Source organism: Hetaerina americana, unplaced genomic scaffold, assembly GCF_022747635.1.
Source record: "Hetaerina americana unplaced genomic scaffold, ioHetAmer1.1.p SCAF_7, whole genome shotgun sequence".
Classification (NCBI taxonomy): domain Eukaryota; kingdom Metazoa; phylum Arthropoda; class Insecta; order Odonata; family Calopterygidae; genus Hetaerina; species Hetaerina americana.
This window is the reverse complement of record NW_027287316.1, coordinates 45167470-45184006: the sequence shown is the minus strand read 5'-3', so window position 1 is coordinate 45184006 and position 16537 is coordinate 45167470. Positions and strand designations below refer to the sequence as shown.

Genomic DNA, 16537 nt, shown 5'->3' with positions numbered 1-16537 from the left:
TTCATTTAATAGGTTAACAAGCAAAATAACATCTTCCCACAGCAAAAATAACTGACGTCACACCAGGACACGAATAATATCCTAAAATGTATGTACTTTCGTACCAATGACGGTCAACCACGCTAACCTAGGCAATCACAATCATTTTCAAACAAATACCATAACGCAAAAAATATCGAATCATTTGAGGATCAAAACTTAACTATATATGCAAAAAATATGCCAAAGGGCTTGTATATGTTATTTATAATAATTTAAAATTCCTTAAACATCATGCAATAGTTGAAATGCATGTGTTTGACAACGAACTATCATTGCAGATGCATTTGCAAAACTACCGTAAATTTCGTTCACATACAAGTTTAATTGATCTTGTAGAAATTTCTCTCCATATTTTATTTTAGTCAAACCTTCAAGATAACAGTATGCAATCCTATTTCGGCAACTCCATCACCTTCCCATTTTTTATGTTTTTTCTTGGAAAGTTTTCCCCACACAACACTGAACTTCCTGAAACAGTAATTGAAAATTATTTATTTAGTCGCATTCACTGCACGCACAATTAATAGACATAAGTAAACCACAAGCTCCTGTTTCAATGGCACCTTTTTTTTGACTCCACATTATCAGATGGTAACGGTTGAAAATTTTCCCCGTCATCAGAGTCTTTTGATATATTTAGTGATTTTTTACTGTGGATAACAGAGGACGCATGATTTTCGAAATTAGGCGAAACATTCCCCGAATGATATCGTTGACATGGAAGTTCGTTTAAGCTCCGAGATTCGTTGTTTTCTTTCAATAAATCAAGGATGCTAACAGCACTGCGAACGGACTTGCATGTGGCTCCTTTAAAAAAGATAATATCGAACTGAAAAACATGGAGCAATACCCACAAACATGATGAAACCAACTTACGCACCATTTTCATTTGATGAACTATTGAAGACAGTTTCTCTACATGATTTCCCTTCCACACGAGCTTTGCTAGTCTGGAATGACGGTGCAAATGACTTCCTCATTATAGAAAATACTATAAGTAAATTGCTGAATTCATTCACAGGATCCAAAAGTCCACTTAACGTGGTACCAAGGCGACTCGAACTTGAAGTCTTATTGCGCGCTACAAAAAAGATACTTCCCGCCTCCAATCCAATAAATGAATAATATCGAAACTATCGAACGATAGTAAATTATTTTTTAAAAACGCTTTAAAAAACAAATAAGAGTCCTAGAGCGGTATATAATTATATCATGGTAAAATGTGCATAAGGTCGTCTTTTAATAATATAAATTCTATGAAATGTGGCTTGTGATGCCATGTATTCACAATTTAAATTAATAAAAGGGCGTAAGCAATTCCCAATGACCTAAACTCAGGCAAGAAGTTCTTTCCCTGACACTATAGAAGTTGTATACCAGTAGTCTTGTGAGTTCTTCACCAACACCAAGTACCCCTAGCGGCAATGAAAGGAAACATCAAGCACATCTTCCCCACATTCAGGTCGTGAAGTTTGACACGCGACCGCGTCAGATTGCTGACTACAATTAAGAATTTATGACTTTGCTGTTCACTGCTGTCGCTGTTGTCCAAAGGTTTTTCATATCAGTTATCTCTTCTTGTTAATGACACATGGCTGCCAAAGTTGACTGGGCTCGCAATGCTGAAGAGCAGGAGAAATTAGCTAAGAAGGTTTGATTGTGTTACTCTATTGAAATTTCTCAGAGCTCGTCTCAATTTGCTCACGACACTCTTCTTCATTACTCACTGTAGATTGAAGCTGTAGTTATATCGAAAACTCAACCTAGCTCCGATGATGGGAAGGACGAAGAAATCTCACCAGCTGAGCGGTCCCTTCTGCAGAAGATAATAAGAAAGGGCCTTGTTGAAAACAAAAACGATGTCAGCATACAGTGCAAGGATCCTAATTCTCCACTCTATTCTATCAAATCTTTCGAGGCCTTAAATCTGTAAGTTATGGCTTTCCAAATGTTGCAAGTACTAAATTTCTGATGTATGTATAATATTCGCGCTGTTTTCAGGAAGTCGGAACTTTTAAAAGGAGTGTACTCAATGGGGTTCAACTCCCCGTCTAAGATTCAGGAAACCGCGCTACCTACCCTACTTGCCGATCCGTAAGATAACCGAATGTTTATGAACTCTTTGTTAAGCCATTCTTTGGCGTTTTATTTTACCTAATTCATCCATCAATTTCAGGCCCCAAAATATGATTGCTCAATCACAATCGGGAACTGGGAAAACTGCGGCATTTGTCCTAGCTATGCTAAGTCGAGTAAATCCCAACAAAAATTATCCACAGGTTAGTTAAAGAACGTTTTTATTTGGGTATACTGCAATGTAGGCATACATATACTGTTACGTGACATTTTTCTGTTTTCCATGAATATTTTTTTCATTTAATCATAGGTGTTATGTCTGTCACCCACTTATGAACTCGCTGTACAAACTGGTGAAGTTGCCAGTAAAATGGCTCAATACTGTCCTGAGATTAAGATACGTTTGGCTGTTAGAGGAGAAGAAGGTATTTAAGAGCTTGAGTTGCATGAACTATGCTTAACTCGGAAATGTGTATTTTGTTGAGATGTTCAGACTAAGTAGAGAACCTTAAGTATTTTTAAAAAAATTCAAAAGGATATGGTATAAGTCTATAGTCGTGCCTGGGTGTTTGCATAATCCATTATCTTTTGTTTCAGTCCCAAGAGGTACAAACCTAACGGATCACATCATAATTGGTACACCGGGCAAAGTTCAAGACTGGGGAATGAAACTCCATTTCTTTGATCTTTCGAAAATATCAGTTTTCGTGTTAGATGAGGCTGATGTAATGATCGCCACTCAAGGCCACCAAGATCAGAGTTTTAGAATACACAAGTAAGTGTTTAGTCATTATAAACTTCCGGTATTGAAATACTCTTAATTCCATTTTTGGCCTACTACCAGCATATTTTAATTGAAATGTGTATATATGTAGATGGAGTGGTTCATTACTTTAAATATAAAGTACTTCATGTTCTTATGGAAAGTGAAGAGTTGTTCAATTTTGAATCTGAAAAACTGCAATACAAGTTCATAATCACTAAAAGATATGCAGCGGCCTAGATCAAGGTGGGCTTAAAAAATAATTGCCTTTTCAGTGGAAAGTAGCCTCTCTACAAATTTTAGGGTTGCAATTATTTCATACCTATTAAAATTTTCTGACATTAATGTTTGATGATTAAAAAAACTGCCTTTTTCCAATAGTATGATATTTGTACCATGTCTTGGATGTGAAAGTCATGCATTTTAAATTCCATGAAGTTTTTTAGAAATAATGTAGTTGTTTATGTGTGTAATGTAGGTAGGTGACTTGCCTTCCTTTCACATATCTCAGTGGCATATTGCGTTAGGTATCCCATTTGGAGTAAAGATATTGCAATTGAAGTTTGCATTCAGTCTATTAAAAGGTCATAATTTCACTGATTTACTCCAAATAATTGCCCTCGTGTCCATGCTTATGCGACCATGGCATTTGAATATTGATTTCAAACATAAGTTTCAGATGTAACTTGTGGAAGTACTTAATATCCATTTTTCAAGATAAAATCCCATTAACAAGTGAAATGCATTCTATCCTAAAACCATACTCAAATGGTCCAATAAAAAAAGTGCAGAAATTACACTACTGTATTTCAACTTGAAGCATGACTATACATTTATCTATGACCTTAGACTATGTTCAGTTTTAGGGTACTTTCACTTGATTTGGTAATGTGAGAAGCCAATGTCTGATATTCTTTCTTTGTCCCTAAATCTCCTGCATTATTGCCCATTTTTTGCTTCATGAGTTTAATTTTAGTAAGGGCTAGATTTGACCTTAACTCGCCTTGTGTTTTTCATGCGCAAGTGGTGGTATTATGTTCTGAAGACATAATCTGGAAAATGTCACATACTATTATCTGTGGTTGTCTCTTCCATGGTTTTGAGTTCTCTAACTTGTTTGTCAAATTGCAGCAACTGATTCTCTTGACATGTTGATGAATGAAATTTACTGGAGTAATGTATTACTTGATATTAATGGCAGTGGCCCCTTGCTCTTCAAAATTGTTGTTTAAAATATGTGGAATTTGGTATGCTTTTCTTTATTAACCCTTTCAAAGTGGAACTGACAGCAGCAGAAAAGAAGAAAACTGAACCAGTTGGAATAGGGACTTGGAATATTAGGATAATGTCAAGGACAATAATATTAGAAAATATATTGTGGAAGATAGAGAGAAGAAATATATTTTTACTGCTGTACAAAGTGAGCTTTAAAGAAAACAGGGATTATTGGAGCTATAATTATGTATAGTAAAATGTGGAGGGAAGAGAGCCAGTGAGGGATGGCAGTAGCATTGGACAAATAGGAAAGAGGCAGGGTAGTAAACAGAACAGGTGAGTGTTAGGAATTTATTAGTAGAAGCCAAAGCTGAACCAAAGAATTTGGTCCTAATTCATGACTACATGCAAACAATATGGAAGAAGAAATAGGCCGGATACACAATCAGTCATGTAGGTAGGGGACTACAATTTAGGAACAAGGAATGACCTCAGGGAGAAGGCAGTAGAGTTCTCCAGGAGATAAGGTTCAATCATAAAAAATCCCTGATTTAAACACAATAGTATATAATATATATATACATAGAAAATAGCCAGGAACTCACAATGATATCAGATATATCTATCTGACTATATTATGGGAAAACACAGATGTTGGACCAGTATAATTAATTCTCAGAGTTTTCAAGGAGCGGATGCCTATTCAGATCATAATTTAGGGCTGATGAAGTGTAACTTTAGATTTAAGAGGATAAAATAGGGAAGAAGGGAGAGAAAATGGAATGTATATGCATTAACCAGAATGAAAAGATAAAAAAAATAAATGGAGGAGTGGGAGATAGGCAGTATCCTGATCCCTACTTGAGGTGCTATGTGGAGGGTACCTAGGGTACTATGTCCATTGGGTGGGACATTAAACTGCGGACCCCTTGGCACCTTTCGACAAGAGTTGGCTAATGCCTATACTGGTTTTCTCTCCATTCTTCCTTTCCCATCCATCCCTAATGATGCCAATGATCTTAGCTGTTGGTCGCCTCCCATAAAAACTACTGCTAATAGCAGGAAAATGAGATTATATCCAGCAAGGGGTTATGGAAAAGCTGCAAACGAAACTATGGAAACAGTGAAAAGGAGAAGGGAAAGGAAAGCATGAATTGCTGATGAGAAAATGAAGAAGGTAGGCAAGAGAAGGAAATGGAAGAATGTATACACAGAATTAGGTAAAACAAAGAATAGGGTAAAAAAGGCATGGTGAAAGGCAGTCTGAGGACATGGAAGAGTTTGCCATGGTTCTACTGCACAGAAATGGTAGACCTATGAGGAGATAAGAAGGGAAAATCATTGCACACAATTAAAGATAGGTCAGGAACATTAATTGAGCCAAGAAAGAGTCAAGAAATAGAAAGAATCTATGTGGATGTGTACAGTGAATATATTGGGCCCACAATTTGACCAATAAAAAGAGAACATGACATAAATGGGGATAGCTTAGATCAGCTTTAATTGCAGGATAGAAAGGGCATTAATGGAATTGAAATCAAATAAAGCCATGGGAGTAAAAACATTCCCACTACTATTTAAGGTTTTAGGAAAACCTAGAAGGAAGAGTATTTAATAGGTCACTGTTGCTTTATATCCCAAAAAAGCTAAATGCAACCATATGGGAAGACTAAAGGACAAAAAGTTTAATTTCACATGCAGAAAAATTGATACTTTGGGTTATCAATAAAAGGATGTAGGTGAGGGCTAATGAATACTTGGGGGTGATCAGTTTGGTTCAGGAGAGAGGTTGGATGATGCCATAATATGTGATCACTAATAGAAAGGGACATAGAATACCATCAGGATGTATTTGTTTGCTCTTTAGATTTTAAGTAGGCTTTTGATGGAGTATATTGAATAGAATTAATAAATGTGCTCCTGAAAACTGGAGTAGATAGAGGGATAAGCCTGTCTGCAACTAATACCGTGGCTTGTCCACAACTTTTTGATGTGTCAAACTGATCAGGTTTGTGTGTCAGATGATGAAGAGCAGTAAGGAAGGAATGTCAGTGTCACCCATGATTTTCACTTGTATGTAGAGGATGACGTGAGAGGAACGGGAGATAGGAATGAAAGTCAGTCGGGAATTCATTAAATCAATAAGGGTTGCAGAAGACCAAGCTTTAGTTAGCCAGTTAGACAAGGAGCTATAGTAATTGCTTCATACATGAGAAAATCAGCGTACTAGGTATGGGATGCAAATCAATGTAGCCAGAAAAAAAGGCTCTGGTTTTCATGGAGGAGGTAGGCTGAATTAAATGTCAAAACAAGGGCGTTATGTTAGTAGGTTAAGAAAAGACTAGTGGAAAAATTTTTTGATGCATGGTTTTATGTGGCTTGAAAACTTGGCCATTGAAGCAAGAGTATAGGTGTAGATTGTAGGATTTTGAAATGTTCATTTGGATAAGGATTGAAAAGGTAAATTGGACTGATTAAAAATCAAACAAAAAGGTGGCAGGGTGGGAAAGGACAGAGAATTGCATATAGAAATCCAAAGAAGTTAGAGAAGATTTGTGGAGTATTTTGATTGGTGACAGAATGCTAAAGATTGTGTAAGAGGGGAGAATGTTATGCAATTGAGATAGGGGTAGGAAAAGATGTGTAATTGAAGAACAGTTAACGGTAGTTTTGAGTGTCAGGTTTTCTGTTGCTAGGAACAACTAAAAATGTGTAAGTGCACAGTCTGTGTCCATCCAAAAACCTGCCTTGAAACAATAGGCTACCAAGTAATAGTCGAGCCCCAACTAACTACCCCTGAGTTTCAGAACCAGCTTTCATTTTCTGCACATTTTGTCTTTTTGTAAGTCTTTGTTTCTTTACCAATGGGTCCCTATTGTCATCTTCACAATTTTTCTCACTCAAACCTTTTCCTTTTTACAAGATCTTCCAATGTATTTCTTTTAAAAGCATCAGTATATGGGATTTTAACCCATCAAACTTATCTTCAAATAAAAGTATGCAATAATTATTATGTCAGTTCCATGAAAAATAAAATTCTTGGAGAGCCATTCTATATTTTTTCTTGAATTCCTCAGTTTCAATTTTTATATTCTCTTGACCCATATTCTATTGTTAGAGTTGAGATGCTCATTTAGAGTACACAGAGCATGGATATAAATGTCAGCAGTAAGATAATGAAGGTAAAAATCAGCAAGAGAAAAATTGGACTCAGTAAAGATAATTGCACACAGTGGCGCCATGAAACTTTGATTATCCATCTGTATGTACAGTGATGGATTTTCAATTCCAAAGCATGAGAATATACAAGAGATAATAATGGTTTGCAAAAGTGAATGTCAGGTTATATACAGTGCTGGAAAATGTTGTTCAAATGTAGCTACTTATTTTATACTGTATCATTTTGTGTGGCCCACTAATGAAACAAATGTCCTCTGCCTTTATTTTTCTGTTGGGTTTATGCTGTTTGATTTTTGATACCATGTTTGTGGAAGATAATGACTAACACATGATGTTTTGCAGGTGCTTGCCTCGCAGTTGCCAAATGATGTTTTTCTCGGCAACATATGAGCAAGATGTGATGGAGTTCGCTGAAGCAATTGTCTCAAACCCTGTAATTATTAGGCTCAAGAGGGAGGAAGAATCATTGGATAACATAAAGCAATACTATGTAATGTGCCAGACTCAAGAGGAGAAGTATGCTGCTATATCTAACATTTATGGTGTTGTAACAATAGGACAAGCCATGATTTTTTGCCACGTAAGTAATATGGCAATTGTTCAAAGAAAATCTTACAATGTTTCGTGAGAAACATTGTAAGATTTTAAAGAAAACTATCAACATACAAGAAATGATTGATATTGATGAAAATTGAAACGGATCAATATCTATCTTTTCTGAATATTTTTTCCATGATTGCATAAAATTGTATAATTCCAATGCTAAAAATATCCCAGTGCTTGTTTCACTATTTTTTATTTGTGAATGGTGTCGTCTACACTAAAAATAACATGAATTATATGGGTCTTGGACGAGCCCATGTAAAATCCATTTGTTACTATGAGACCGGAAGAGAAACTCTCTCTCCTCCCCCCCTCCTGCTGTACAACTGATTTTCTTATGCCTTAAGGCTTAGTTCAGGTGAGCCTGATCTTCAAACTCAAAAAACTAATTTTCTGATTGATAACTATAACAGAAGTCAATTACAGCAACTTGAAAATACAGCAAACAACCGTGGCTTTTCATATTTTATACAAACCTTGGTTATTTATATTTCAAACAAAAACTTGTTCCTGTAAAATTTTCAGTCTGGTCAGCTTAATATTAATGGGTTTTTACTGTAGCCATTTGAAGGCCGCATATCAGCTATGAATTCAATAGTGGCCATGAAAATTGAGTTGGTAATCTAATCCTGAAATTTATATGGTGCAGTGGCTGATTATCATATTTTCTTTTTAACAGACAAGGAAAACAGCTAGCTGGTTATCGGAGAAAATGTCTAAAGATGGCCATGCAGTTGCTATACTATCTGGTGATTTGACTGTCGATCAGAGAATTGCAGTGTTGGATCGATTTAGGGAAGGACTTGAGAAAGTACTCATTACTACAAATGTTTTATCAAGAGGTGAGTATGCTGATCATAGGAGCATTGGAGATACTAATCTAAGGCGTAGTTTCACCAAGGCGTCTTATTTCCTTATTTAACCAATTGTTACATTATGCATACAAAAAGTATTAACTTGTGAAGTCAATGAATAGTTTCAGTTATATCCCAAGGTGCCTGATGATGTGATATAGTATCAGACAATATTTTAGCCCGCAGGACTGAAGTTTGTCTGGGGGTAATTTTGTTCTGAACATCTTAGTAAACATAATGGTAATAGGCCAAAAGCTAACCTGTGGCCCAAGTCTCCAAATCTTTACCCTGAAGAAAGGAGAAAGTGTTTTCTATTTCAGGATTCTCCTGGAGCAAATATGTAACTGGTTAGGGAAAACCATTTCTGCCAACAGGTTGGAAGAAAAGCGTGTACCCAAGGAAGATTAGTTTATAGAAGATGTTGTTCTTGTTGAAGAGATTCAGTTAGCCAATTAAACCATTTAAATTGAAAGTATTTTTGGGTAGCAACTTGGCTGAATAATGCTCTGGGTCAATTGGTTAAATCCTGCATTACAACCAATGTTTCATGGGACAACTTGTCCATTGTTCTCAGTGCTGAATTAGTTCAACTTTGGAAACAATAGATGAGTTGTCACTTGAAATGTTGACAGCAATGCAGATTTACTCATCGGAAATCCAGAGAAGAGTTCACCAAGAATATTAGTTGGGAAAGCCCCAGATATTTCATTTATCACAGGCCTGTTAAGGCGAAGTGGAGGCAGATAGGAAGGTCTCCAGATGAAGAGGAGAAATAATTTGGAGGTTATGTCATTCAAGTGAATGTGTGGGGTATTTACATACAATGAGTGTCACATTCACACATTTCTTTCGAAGTGCCATCCGCAAGGACATCCCTGAAATAAGAATGTAAGGATGTGTTTGAGTACATTTTGTTAAGCTCTAAATCAAAGGACCTCTAGGTATTCCTCAAGCTAGTGACGAGGAAGGGGAAGGAAGCTAAGATAGGTCTTCCACTATCCTTTTTAGTGCATTCATGACGTGCATCATTGCCGGCCCTGGCAGACTCACAATTTTTGCAAAAACACTTTCCAAGTAACTTGAACTAGATCATTAAAAGTATGAAAACATGGTATGAAAAAATCCTAATGTGTTATGCTCAATTTCTATACCTGAGACTTTGTATAGTTCTTGGTTAAGTCAAGAAATGCTAGGAATTATGTAACATGGAATTTATTTAGCTTTGTATAGTTCTTGGTTAAGTCAACAAATGCTAGGAATTATGAAACATAGAATGTATTTGTGCCTGCATTGTAAAGAGCCATTCTTCTGCTCATAAAATATGTGCAGAATCATGTATGGATTGGAAGACCAGGAATGTTCTCTTCACTGGGCATATTCTATGAGGAAAGTTGAAGTTTATTCATGTAGGTAGGAAGATTAATAATGTTGGCATATTATAATTATAAAATTACAATTAGCATAAAAATATTTATGTAGCCCTTAACAGTTGTGGTCAATAAATCTAAATTGTTCCCACCTAAAAATATTTTCTTTAATTTCAGGTATTGATGTGGAGCAAGTAACCATTGTTGTAAATTTTGATCTCCCTGTTGACCATTTAACTCGTAAGGCTGATTGTGAAACCTACCTCCACCGAATTGGAAGAACGGGGCGCTTTGGGAAAGCAGGCCTTGCTATCAATCTTGTTGATGGGGATAGCTCCATGGTACTACTTCGGCAAATTGAACAGCACTTTGGTAAGGAAGCAAGGACAATGAATGTAGATGAAACAGCTTCAAACACTATACGCAATAGGCCCTAATGCTTGATTTTAAGAAAATCATGAAAAATTTACCGGAAGAGGGTAAACTTTGCAGGTTACTCTAAAATTCAGAACTGTGAAATCACAAGAAAGCCATAATTTTTGCCAATAATTGTGTTATTTATTGACTAAATTTTAATTTATATGGGCCCAATTTGTTTTGAACTCATATTGACGTTAGTTTCAAAAAACCCAATGGCTCTCCTATGGTGAAATTTCTTCATGATTGAAACTTAGAATGAAGAAACTTTAATTCCATATAAGTTCTGTGATATGCATGACTACGTTTTCATCACAGTGAATTTAAAGGGGTATTTATAATTTTTTGTGAACTGCCGAGTTTTTTTTAAGGATTTAGTTTGAGTTAGAAGAAATACAAACATTTTAACCAGATATAGGGCAGTCAAAGTTAGAAACAATGCCATCTAAATGCATGCATATTTAATTTTTATTCTATCATATTCAGTTGAATCACTCCTTAGTAATTTGTGCAAAATATACATTACAAGGTTATTCCCTAAGCAACTCCCCAGTTCAATATTCAGACGCATTAGATGAAAAATATTTGGGGTATTTTGTAAGTTCTTTGAAGTTCATATATGTACACACAGGCTATTTTGATAAATGTCCATATTTGTTATTCCAATTTCTATGTAATTTTTTTCATTTTGTAAATTAATTATCATTTTAGGCAAGAAGATTCAACTTTTAGATGCATCAGATGTGGACGAAATAGAAAAATTAGAGCAGGAGTGAAACATGATGATGAAAATATTTCGTTAAAAAATGCTCATTGCTGAAAAAAATAAATAACAAAAAGGCCCCAGTTCCGTCAACATGGAATATGTGCACTTACACAGTGAATCAGTGGTGTAATTTATTTTGACTTTTGCTACCGATAGAAGCAGTTTAAAAATACCCAATGGATTGTTTGGCTTGTTACATTTGTGGATATATTGTAAATTGCAAAACCTGCATACCTCAAAAGATTGGTAATTATTCAGATGCCTACACATATCCTTGGTTTGATGTCTTTTAGTGTAAAACTTATTGGTTATGATTTCAAACAGTAAGTTTGTTTAAAAGAATTTTACTTTTCAGACATTTTCTCTTGAAATATTTGTGTCGTTTTGGCTATGAAATTTTATATTTTCAACATTTATATGATAAATATGAAACATCTGTGGCATCTTTTATTTCTTACATGTTCTTATCACCCATATACCTATCCACATACCTGGTGCTATTTCTTGCTGGTAGATATATCTATTATTGCATTAGATTATTTTGGTGTGCTTATTTTTAGAGTACCGAAGTAATCGATGTCAAAAAATCTATATTTTGAAACGTGTTTCCTTGGTATGTAATTTCACTCTGTGCCTGGGTCAATCTTAAGTTAAAAATTATGTAGTGTGTGGGTCATTCTTTATGAATCTAGTTGCACTTTCATTAGTAGTAACAAATAATGGTGAATTAAATTTTAGCTATAGGTCAAAGCAAGACTAAAAATTCTCTTATTTTGCAATTCTCAACTTAATTATCCCGGAAGATATGTACAAGACAACATGCCAAGAAGTTTATATCATGGGAGTTGAAGATTGGAAATGTTTGTAAGATAGGTGGTGTACAGGTGTGAGATGCAGATTTCAGATAACAGATGTGCACCTATGCAGTTTGTGGTAAAAAGATTTGACACAAATGCCATTTTGTTGTGCCATTGACCAGTGTCAGATGTGCATTATTGATAAATTGAAAAAGTTTTTGCCTTGTGCTGCACTGCTGTGTTCAATATGTTGTCATTTATTCCAAACAAATAACGTTCGTGGACAGCATTAATTTTTTTTTATTGGAAGAAAACTGCTGCTGAATCATACCGATTACTTCAAGAAACTTACGGTGAACATGTTCCATTGCTAGATAAGTGTGAGCAATGGTTTTGGTATTTCGAAAGTGGTGACAGCAACATTGCAGTAAAGGAACGCGGAAAACTGCCAAAAAGGTGCAAATATGTGGAATTGCAAGCATGCACGAAGATGATTCACGAAAACAACTCGCAGAGCAATTGGGCAATAGTCGAAAAGCTTTTCCCAATAGCCTATGAGAGATGGGTATCACATGAGTTGAACTGCAGGCAGATGGAGAGGCACATCTCGCCATCTGTCTCTCAAAAACTTGCATGAAATTTTGCTTGCACGATACAAAAAGAAGTGTTTTTGAATCATTTCATTATTGGGGATGAAAAGTGGATTTATTTTGAGAATCTCAAGTGCAAAAAATCATGGATATACCCAGGTGCACCATCCACATCAACCGCAAGACTGAATCGCTTTGGCAGAAAGATAATTCTCTGTGTTGGGTGGGAACAGAAGGATGTGGTCTATTACGAGCTGTTAAAACCTGGTAAAACGGTTAACCCTGAATGCTACCAACAATAATTTTTCAATTTAAACTGTTTGCTGCTTGAAAAAAATACCAGAAGAGGTGACACAAGGTCATTTTTCTTCAAGACCTATGGTAAAACATCTATCACATATAGTAAAACCGGTTCACGATATGCTGGAAGCACTCAGTTGGGAAGTTGTACCCTATGTGGCTTACTCACCAGTCTTTGCTCCTGAATACCATTTGTTTGCATTGATGGGTCATGTACTTGCTGAGCAGCACATTGGTTTGCAGGAAGATTTGAAAAAAATGGCTTGATGACTGGTTTGCGGCAAAAGATGGGAAAGAATGTCTTAGTGGCAATGCTATAAATTAAGCTCTTTTTATCATTCTTCTGAAAATTTTTTTGCAAAAAATCCACATTTCATACTTGTACCCCTGGTAAAAGCAGTTTCTAATTTTTCAATTTGCGTAGAGCTTGAAAGTCTAAAATTTATATTTGTAGCATGTAGAGGTATTCAAAAGATATATTTTCCTAAAAATAAGCATGGGGATGCTTGCATGTTATACAAATATGCCCCATTCTAACTGAAAGTCATGTAACTAAACAAGGTTTCAGCTCAATGTATTTTTATTTCTGTTGGACACTCAAATGCACATGAGAACTTAACATGTACAATTGTGTGCATATTTTCATCACTGCTTGATTAAATAAAGGAAAAAATATCTCGTCTCTTGGTGCAGAGCATTGATAAGAATTAGTCATCTGTGTTGTTATAATGCAAAATTATGTTGAGACCGTAAAACATGCTATTCACTCCCATGCAATGTAAAACAGTATATGTACAGTGAACAAGTAAACTCAAATCCTAGCTTTAAGGTTTCAGAGCATTAAATGCTTGGGACACAAACATACACTGTCACAGAATATAATTTTCTAATTCATTTATGCATTAAATTATTATTCAAAAATAGCTCTCATATTCTTTAACTCTAGTTCATAGAAAACATTAAAGGAAGTATTATCCTTATTCAGGAATTTTAGTGTGTCCTTTTGAAGGAGTGTAAACCAGATAAGTTTTTCTTGTTAATGTTATACGAGCATGGCCTGATTCCCTCTATATCTAGTATAGATGATAATCTAACCCATTGTTGGTTGGTTGTACATCTAATTCAGCCTTACTCTAAGACTTCCAGCTAACCCCTCAACTCCAGTTTATGATTGCTAAATTAGATTACTTTTAAAATTACCACGTAAACAAACAGCCATGGTTTCCAATCATCCTTGTGAAACCGAGTTACGGAAGCAACCTTGATTTTCTGATGTAAAACAATGGCAAAATTATAGTGATTTTGTTGAAAGTATTTTCTCTCTCTCCATCAATTTGAGTTATTCACTACATTGAGTACAGTCTTCAAATTATCAAGGGGCGTTATGTGAGGGTAGATTAAAGTGGAATCGAGTTCTCTCATATTCTTTTACATGTATTCATATTGTTACAAAATTTCCCACATTTTGGTTTTAACTCTTCCATTCATCCAGTTTTCATCCACAGTTTTGACCAAAACAGTGTTTATTAAATTTGAATTACTAGTCTTCGTTGACATTCTTAACCAATTTGCTGGTGGCTTAGATTTACTGAGTTATATTTTTATATGACTTATTGAAATAAAGAATGGAGCCCTTTGTTCGGAGTACTGGCTAAAATTTCCTACGCTCTTGTTGCAGGTTACTTATTTAATATTGGTTTGAGATAAATGTATTTGTGTTTAATTAGAAAAATTGTGAGAGCTTATTAAGGTGTTACTAAGACTTTTATGTAATGATAATATGATCTACAGTCTAAATAGGAAGAAAAGATTTAAATTGTGATACATTTTGCAACATATTCATATTGGTGGCATATTGATTAATAAGTATGAATAATTTTGGAAATGGCAACCCTCACACCTTTTGAAGTGTTTTTCTAAAAGCATGGAAGAATCAGGATATAGTGTCCCCTTTTAATGTACATTAAATATCTTAGCCTTCCTTTCTTGACCTTAAGATTTTTCAGAGAAAATGCTATCTAAGTAAATATAATCATTATTTTAAATTTCCACAACACCCCATCTACTCATGTATTGCAATTCATTGCATGTCTGTCCCCCTTTTACTTTAAAGTAAAATTTATTACTTTTTCATATTTAAATTATTATCATTAAATTGCCTTCCATTTATGGATTATCATTTACTGAATGGATAGCCACGTGCTGAACAACAATGCATTTATTTGCCTCTCCTTGACTCCACAGCCTGTCATCCAATGCTACAATAAGCATCTCTTCAATTCCACATATTTACTTCATTCCACCCAACATCCGTACCATATTCTTGCATCTTCCTCTCTATCACAGTCTTGAACACTCCATCGCCAATCAAAATGCTCTGTATTAAGAATGAGAATTTCCTGTCTCCTTTGGATCTCTGCCATCAATCCTCTCTCCTCTCCCACCATGCCTAGTACTTAAATTGTTTTCCTTTATGTCCATTTCTCCTTTTTCATCCTTCTCCACACCCACATTTTAAAAGCCTCTAAATCTTTGTCTATCTTCTTGTTTCAATGAGCATGTTTCCATTCCATGCAAAACCACGCTTCATATCCAAGTTTTCACTAATCTTTTCTTAACATCCTCACTCAACATCCATGTGAACAACACCATCCTCCTTGCAAAAGCCTCTTTACCTAAAGCAATTCTTCTAATTTCCTTATTGTTTTGACCATGTTTCTCTTAAATACCTACAAGACATGTAAACTGTTCCACCTGTCTTAGTTAATGACCGCACATTTTAAATTTTAACTTAGCCTTCATCTTTCTGAAAACCTCAAAAACATTGTTCTTTTCATTAATATACCTATTATTCTGATTATCTAATTTATCCAGCAGTGATTGTAAATCATTCAATGTCCGACTGTCTAAATTAATCTCCTGTTAACCTAATTCATTTAATGAAGTCTCTCCTGCTTCCATCCCTATCTCTAGATCTTCCAATGTCTATCTGACCATATTCCTATATATAATCAAGATTTTAAACAATAGGTGGACAAAGCAAGATGGTGACATTGATAAAAGTGGCATGGTTATATTGTCGAAAATTGCACATAGTTCAATATTTTTTGTATTTTCATTGTAGATTCCGAGTTATAAATAAAAAAAAGGTCAAGGGCTCAGAAATAAGAATTTGGCTTATAGTGTTTTGATGAAAATAAAAAATTATATTAAGTGTGTTGACATTCGGAGTTTAATATACGTTCCTCCTTGTATATTTTATAAAGGAGAGTCATGGTGGTGGATTCAAATTTAATTCTCTCATCAAGTGAAGATTTATGCACCTCCCAAAGCATTTCCAGGGAATAAATTAAAATACTATTTCCCTTCTGTTATTAATTTTGGGTCTTCTATCCTGGCAGAAGTTCTTTCAAGGTTTATTAAACTTTTATCCAACCATCTTCTTGTTGAAAGTAACTAGGAGATGCAGTAGAAAGTTAAGATATGTAGCATATTATATACTAATTAAGTATATATTATATGTATAATATATATATATATATAATATATTATATATACAAATAATAT

The 16537-nt window shown here is 35.0% G+C and overlaps 2 protein-coding genes across 4 annotated transcripts in view; one reads left to right on the top strand and one right to left on the bottom strand.

Annotated features, from left to right (window-relative positions):
- LOC139696360 (DNA repair and recombination protein RAD54B-like) overlaps positions 1-1409 on the bottom strand; it is a 30223-nt gene extending 28814 nt beyond the window's left edge. For all 3 annotated transcript variants that reach the window (XM_071595097.1, XM_071595096.1, XM_071595098.1), the window contains exons 1-3: positions 923-1409; positions 606-849; positions 411-510 (exon numbers count right to left, since the gene is read on the bottom strand). In XM_071595097.1, coding sequence (XP_071451198.1) covers positions 411-510; positions 606-849; positions 923-1022 — 444 coding nt within the window. In that variant the 5' untranslated portion in view covers positions 1023-1409. The remainder of the gene's footprint in view (positions 1-410; positions 511-605; positions 850-922) is intronic.
- Positions 1292-13859, top strand: LOC139696361 (DEAD-box helicase Dbp80-like). Its single transcript, XM_071595099.1, has 10 exons — positions 1292-1693; positions 1775-1971; positions 2044-2136; positions 2219-2321; positions 2429-2543; positions 2716-2893; positions 7619-7856; positions 8559-8721; positions 10278-10472; positions 11229-13859. The coding sequence occupies exons 1-10, from the start codon at positions 1634-1636 to the stop codon at positions 11291-11293; spliced, it is 1407 nt and encodes a 468-aa protein (XP_071451200.1). The 5' UTR covers positions 1292-1633; the 3' UTR covers positions 11294-13859.
- Positions 13860-16537: the final 2678 nt, after the last annotated feature.

Bases quoted from the DNA above. Each gene is read 5' to 3' on its own strand.
- LOC139696361 (XM_071595099.1), top strand. From the start codon at position 1,634: ATGGCTGCCAAAGTTGACTGGGCTCGCAATGCTGAAGAGCAGGAGAAA. The intron at 2,137-2,218 runs GTAAGATAACCG...CATCAATTTCAG, and splicing joins CCTACCCTACTTGCCGATCC to GCCCCAAAATATGATTGCTC. The intron at 2,894-7,618 runs GTAAGTGTTTAG...GATGTTTTGCAG, and splicing joins CAGAGTTTTAGAATACACAA to GTGCTTGCCTCGCAGTTGCC.